This window comes from Camponotus floridanus, unplaced genomic scaffold, assembly GCF_003227725.1.
Source record: "Camponotus floridanus strain SB8 unplaced genomic scaffold, Cflo_v7.5 scaffold198, whole genome shotgun sequence".
NCBI classification, from domain to species: domain Eukaryota; kingdom Metazoa; phylum Arthropoda; class Insecta; order Hymenoptera; family Formicidae; genus Camponotus; species Camponotus floridanus.
Window position 1 is genome coordinate 90,805 of NW_020229323.1, and position 7,643 is coordinate 98,447.

The window sequence follows — 7,643 nt, forward strand, 5'->3', positions numbered from 1 at the left end:
TTAATTTGTGTGCTGGTTACTGTTCAAAAATGGTTTATCAGTTACGACTTGCATGTGCATTCTGGAAGCGAAATTTAAACAAAATTTAATTCAGAGAGGTTAAATGAGATTGTGTAGTCGACCAAACTAGCCAGAATTATAATTTATTCAATACGACGTTTCGACCATATGGTTGTGGTCCTTATCAAGTATACACTGAAATAGATATATAAATTACAAAAAATTATTATTTACATCTAATTTTCGGTTTAGACCGTAATATGCACAATTAATTTAGTTTAAACGTGAGATGTTTTAATATACATACAAATTAGCCGACGTAATGATAATCAGAGTATCGGCATAGATAGTAATCTTGTGCAAAGCACAAGGCACATTAACAAACTTTATTTTAAATTCGATTTTTGAGAACAATGAGTCCGTGTGGGACCTCGTCAAAGACTGAACACGATCATAAGTAAAACGGAATTACATGACCTTTATTATTTTGTCATAAATGTTGTTTAAATTTTCTGTGTCTCTTTGTAAGTTGATTAGGTTATCAAATCTCTTTATGAAAAACATCTCAGCAATTTCTCTTTTACGAACATACTTTTCGCTGTGTAGGATGTTCGGTTTTATCCAATCAAAATCATGACCAGATTCTAATCTATGCTTGCTAATTACTGAATGATTAGTTTCATGTAATTTAATGTTGTTACAGTGTTCTTTTACTCGCGTACGTAAATGTCTTTTTGTTTGTCCGATATATGCTAAATTACAGTCTTTACAATTTAATTTGTATACAACGCCTGTTTTATCATTATCGTGTAAGCGATCTTTACCACGTGTAATTAAATTATTTTGTTTTTTAATTATCTTATACACGACCTTAAAGCCTCTATTACGCAGGAGACGGTATAAATCTTGACTAACATTTTCAACATATGGTATTGTGATAAACGGAGTCACGTCAGAACGAGTAAGATTCACATCAGTTATAACATTATGGTCACGATTATTTAAAATGTTGAGTCTTTTTTTAATGTGTTTATATATAAGATGTTCCGGAAAACCGTTCTTAATTAACGTGTCAAAAACTAGCTTTATGTTGTCTTGTTTAAAGCAGTCATTAGATAATAAGATCGCGTGGTCAACTAAATTGTAAATAGTATAGTATTAATTTTGTACTTTTGTGGATGGTTCGAGTGATAATTTATATACCTCCCTGACCATGTAGGTTTCCGGAACCAATTAGTGATAAGTCTATTATCGGACCGAATAATTTTTACATTCAAAAAGTTAATGGATGAGTCATCTTCAGTCTCATAAGTGAATCTTAAGCGTTCGTGATAATTGTTGAACTTTGTCAAGATCTCGTTGATTTTTGCGCGTGGTAATATTGCGAAAACGTCATCGACAAATCTATAATAAGTAGGAACGGTAAAACCTAATGAGCTTAGACATTGCATCTCCATATCTTCCATTACCATATCTGCTAAGATAGGTGAAAGTGGAGAGCCCATGGGGGTGCCGAAGATCTGCTCATAAAAACGCCCGTTAAATGCAAAACAAGTTGAATCCAAGATCAATTCCGTTGCAAATAAAAATTGAGAAAGGTTGAATTTAGTGTTCTTGGCAATATCTTCCCAGCGTTTCCGTATAGCATTTACTACCAAATCTTTGGGGACGTTAGTGAATAATGAAGCCACATCCAGCGACACCATGATGTTGTCCTTGTCAATATCAGTGTTCTTGATAATTTCGACAAAGGACCAACCATCTTTGACATATGAATTTGGTTTTCTTATCGATTTATATAGGATATCGTAGATGTAGCTCGAGATATTGTATACCGGGCTTCCCAGAGCAGATACTATGATTCTCAACGGGAAACCATCTTTATGAATCTTCGGCAGCCCGTAGCATCGCGGCAAATTTCCGTTTGTGCAATTTAAGTTTTTATATGTCAACTCACCGATCAAACCGCTCCTACGCCAAGACTTGACTAACTCATTGATTTTGTTAGTTAATCTTTTCAAGGGATCCTTTTTTAATTCCCTGTAAGTGGTTGTGTCACTCAGCAGCAATTCCATCTTGTCGAAATAATCACTCCTGTCCATGGCGACAGTGATCTGACCTTTGTCAGCTCTCGTGACCATGATGTCTTTATTTTCGCGTAAATATCTCTTGGAGACCGCGTAGGACTGCAAGATGCATCTATCTGAATAATTAGTGCGTTTATTGTTGTCAAGAAATCTCTGAAGGATGTTAGAGATGGAAATTCTAGTTGTTTCAATCGTATCTGTTGGCAAAATATTACTGTGCACTTCAAAATTCTTGACAACGTCCAAAACAAGATTGTTACGATCATTTTTTTGTTTCTGTTCAATGGGTAACGCAAAATTGTCACCCAAGCTTAACACATCAGAAACAGTGTCCGGTATGTCCTTGCTGCTGATGTTCACGAACCACTTAGATTTGTTAATTTTTGAAAATGGATGCTCGTTGTATTTTTGTTCCAAGTTGTTAAATTTTTTAATTGAATTATTTTTCCTATTGTAATTGAATGATGTCAATCTATGTTTATTTAATTCGAAAAAAGTAGTCAATATGTCATGTGGTAGGCATTCAAAAAGTCGTTTTTCAATGTTTTTAATTTTGTCATGTAAATAATTTAAATGGATGTTAAGATCTTCAATCTCGAAATTTAACAACATGTGTTGATTAACTCAGAGATTAATTCAGAGATTATAAAGACACTGCTTCAACTAAAAAGCATATTTGATAAGAATAAAAATCCAGATAAAATAAATCGTTGAACCGATTTTTACATGTTATAAGAGGATTCCTATTTTGAAAATGTGCTATATATTACGATAATTCTTGTGTAATTGTAGCATGTCATATAGCGACGAAAGCTAACAAATTATTGGAGCAAATTGCACTGATCGCTGACGACTTTTTTTGATAACACCAAGCTTCGAATGTGTTATGAAAATATTTATATTATTTATAAATTTTACGACATTACATCAATTTGCATAAAACATTTTATATTGTTAGCTTTTGATTATATCGAGTTAACAAACGTCGTGCATAAATTATTATTTGTAGAAAGTTATATGCAAATATCTTTTTTATTGTATATACAGAATGTTGCAGAGTACTATACATATATAAGCGCTTGTAAAGAGCGCAGTAAATTGAAAAAACAAGTCCCAGTATTTTACAATTTTCGCAATAATAGAAAGAAATAAAATAAATTAATTAATTATATAATAATATTAAATAAAATCGATCGAATGTGTATCTGTGTGTGTGTGTGTGTGCGTGTGTGTGTGTGTGCGCGTGTGCGTGTGCGTGTGCGCGTGCGTGTGCGCGTGCGTGTGCGCGTGCGCGTGCGCGTGCGTGTGTGTGCGCGCGCGCGCGCGCGCGCGCGTGTGTGTGTGTGTGTGAGGGGGAGAGAGAGAGAGAAACGCTCGGCAGTTCGAGCTATTGCATGATTCAGTATGTTAGGCATTTTGTCGGCGCGCGGCAAGGGGAGGGGCAGCGCGGCGCAACGATGACGTTGTAACGAATGACAACGGCTTATCTCGCTGTTCTTCTCTTTGTCACATGCCGACGATATGTCTAATACGCTGGATCATGCAATAGCTCGAACGGCCGAGCGTTTCTCTCTCTCTCTCTCTCTCTCTCGCTCACACACACAAACACACACAACACACACGTAGATACATAATCGTTCGATTTTATTTAATGTTGTTATATAATTTATTTATTTTAATGTCTATTATTGTGAAAATCGTAAAATGCTATGAGACTTTTTTCTTCAATTTACTGCGCTCCTCACAAGCACTTATATATGTATAGTACTCTGCAACATTTTGTATATATAATGAAAAGGATATTTGCATATAACTTTCTACAAATTACAATTTATGCACGACATTTGTTAAATCAATATAATCAAAAGCTAACAATATAAAATGTTTATGCAAATTGTTTGCTGTAATATCGTATTCGTAAAATTTATAAGTACATAATATTTATAAATATTTTCACAATATATTTTTATTATATATATAAAGAGACATAGCTAAAGGAGAGCAATGATATTAGAATTATGTTTAAATATGTACGCAGTAAAGACAGTTCTATGCTCTAAATTACTTGTGCGAGACGATAGAGTGAAAATGCAACATATTTTTTGTTTGAATAAATACAATTAACACAATATAAAGAAAAGTTTTCATATTGCTCTTTCCAAAATATGCATGTCTTTTTATATTAGATAAGATTTATATTATATAAGATTGTCGGTAACATAAGTGTCGGTAAATATAAGTGTCGGTAATGTACGGACACTTTTAGTTATGTTAAAATGAGGGCGCCTACCCGTCGGAGTTCGGCTGCGACTCCAGCATCCCCTTAAGCTCGCGTAATTTATTTGAGTGTTAGCCTCTCGTGGTTGTCGATATCTGTTTTCGTGTATGTCGCATATTGGATTATTGAAATCTCGCATAATCAATTGGCTTTCTCTAAAACTCGTCCCCTCTACCGTTAGGTGAGCTAGTTGGCCCGTGGCAAAGCAGGTTATCATTTTTCGCGTTCTTTGACGTTTCGTGGAAAACTGATGTGTGAAAGACCGCATCTGGCGCCCAACATACCGAGATATCGAAACGGCCTCCGCTCCGCCGCGGCTCGCACGAGAACGCCCTCCATCCCTGTTCCTCAGAGCGCGAGTATATTAATTTCGCTATTTTTTTTTTTACGGCGTTTTCGCTCCCCTGCGCACACTCCCCTCCAACACCTCGAGGAGTGTTGCGAATAATTTAAATTGAAGAAACGTCGCAACCAATATCCGACAAGTAAAGTATTCTCTCTTCTTTTTCTATCTTCAAAAGGCAATTTATTAATAGTAAGATATACTGGCCAAAGGCCTGGACTTATTTTTGACTGGACTTATTTTTGATGATTTAAAAACTGGTATGCCGTCAGTATACCATGTGAAAGAAATATTGTTACGATCACGAAAAAATCCATTGTTAAACCATTCTTGATATAACTGTCCATCATAAATATTCGTTATACTTCCAGGAAATTGCATTGGACGTTCAAATCGACTTTGAAGTTTATCATAAAATGAAGGCATTGCATACATTTCTCTTAACTGATTTATGCAAGATAGCTCGATAAAATAGGCGTTATTTTTTTGACGACACAATGGACAAATATTACATGGGCTGAAAAGTCCCGGGATTTTTCAATAAGTGGCGTCACTAGAAAATGAACATGATTTATTTCGAGAGGTTCATCTGTCACTGGTTTATGTATGAAGTTAATGACATTTCGTTCATTCGTTTACAAGCTGCAGTCGTTTAAGTGACGCTACTTTCGCCTTCGTAAAAAAAATGGAAAAACAGGAATATCGCATCTTGATCAAACATTATTTTTTGATGGGAAAAACTTCTGAACAATCATTGAAATGGTTGCAGAAATGTTATCCCACATCTGCTCCTTCGAGAACAACAGTTTATCGGTGGTTTAATGAATTTAAAATGGGTCGTACAAGCACCAAAGACGTACCTCGCTCTGGAAGGCCAAAAGAGTCTACGAATGCGGAAATCGTAAAGCAAGTGCATCGAATCGTTTTGAGTAATCGTGGAATGAAGTTGCACGAGTTAGCTGAGGCCATGGACATCTCAAAAGAACAGGCGGGATACATTTTGCACGATCTTTTGGAGATGAAAAAACTATCGGCGCGATGGATGCCGCGTTTGCTGACCATCGATCAAAAACAGCAGCGCGTTGATGATTCAACGGCCGGTTTGGCGTTGTTGCAGCGTAATCGAGCGGACTTTTTTCGACGTTTTGTGACGATGGATGAAACGTGGGTCCATTACCATACGCCTGAGTCCAATAGGCAGTCTGCGTAGGCGTATTTCGAAGGCTTGGACGTTTCGTACTACAGAAAGGGCATCGAATTATTGGAAAATCGCTATACCAAGTGTATCGCCCTCGAAGGCAACTATGTTGAGGAATAAATATAACTTTGCCCAAAAAACGCTTGTTTTCATTAAAAATCCCGGGACTTTTCAGCCCATGTAGTATCATTCATTGATTTCTTAATTCTCGATTACAAATTGTACAATAATAATGTCTAACAGCATCAGCCTCACTTAAACGAAAAAATTTTTTAAATTTATATAAACTGTTTTTTCTTAAATTTCGAAAAGGGCAACGGAATTTGATAACTGTAAATGTCGACATAGATGACATCGTAAGATTATGATGTAAAAGAAGAGATAAAATTAGTGACATACTATCACCGACAGTTATTTCAGCGCCATGATATAATGATTCATTTAGGTCGTCATCGTTAATGACGTTGTTAAGATCATTATCAATATTTTCATGGTCGATATTATAAGTATTATCACAAATATCCGAATCATCACTTCCCTCAAAAGTTGAATTCGTATCATCTAGATAGATCATTAGTAGAATCATAAGTCCTAAAATCGTATCTGATATTAGTATCTACTCTTTCTTGTGAACTACTTAAATTACATTTATTTTTATAAATAATAAAGGTTTTTATTTTTATACAGTAAATGCGTTTTTAAATAAATATATATACTATAGTGTGTGTGTGTATGTGTGTGTGCGTGTGCGTGTGCGTGTGTGTGTGTGTGTGTGTAGACATCACATATTCCAAGTTTTTATCTTATTTGTTACTTATTATTTTATTATTATAATAAATTTGCATACCCATATTCGTTTTCAATTTCATTATTTTCAGAAAATTGTACTCTATCATGTACGTCTTCTATTTCGTATTGATTGCTGAATATTGAAAAATATTTCTGATTAATTAGAATTTTCTCTTTGTTTTATAAAATATTTTTATAAATATTTATCAAGATTATTAATAAGTTGTCAAATAAAATAACTACTTTCGATTATTTAATGCAAATTGAGCATTTTTCTGGTCGGGTAGAATATCAAAATTTCTATTTCCCAGAATAACCTTTAATCGAACGTCTTGCTGTTTCTTGCAAACTTGTTCAAGTGATTTGTGCGACATCATTTATTCAGAATCATTCATTCAATCAATCATTTATTTAGAATTTACAATATGATCAAAAATTAAATTTTTGTCTTTCGGAAGAAAAACTAAATACCGAAATTATCTCTTTTTAGAAAGCGAGACGAGAAGGTTGGATGAAAATAATATACCTGATATCGATATTAATCTTGCAATGATAGAAAAAGAAAAAAAGAAACTCTATCATCTATCAAGTAACTTCTTGTTTCGCAATCAAAAAAGAGACACTCGACAGTTGTCGTCATTTCTCTCATTATATTTAGTAGTTTTTCCGAATAGTTCGTCCATTAATAAAGTATATATTAATGGAACATTAATAAATACGTGTACTTTAAATAAGTGTGTGATTAAGTATGATTATGCCGAAGCACAAGAAATTTGCATTAATTTGGTGGCTGGAAACCAAAGAAAAAGATGTAATTAATGCATCGATTATTTTCAAAAAATCCAGACATGTTAATGAAATAGTGAAATTAACGTGGAAAGATTATAAAACTCAGAAAAAAACAAAGGCTGAGGCAAAAATTCTTGCCATAAGCGGTAAGTTACATTT

At 34.4% G+C, this 7,643-nt stretch overlaps 1 protein-coding gene across 1 annotated transcript; it reads right to left on the minus strand.

The window, feature by feature from the left end:
- Positions 1-4,406, minus strand: LOC112637715. Its single transcript, XM_025407948.1, has 3 exons — positions 4,378-4,406; positions 1,204-2,559; positions 1-61 (listed from the first exon to the last, which is right to left on the minus strand). The coding sequence occupies exons 1-3, from the start codon at positions 4,404-4,406 to the stop codon at positions 1-3; spliced, it is 1,446 nt and encodes a 481-aa protein (XP_025263733.1).
- Positions 4,407-7,643: the final 3,237 nt, after the last annotated feature.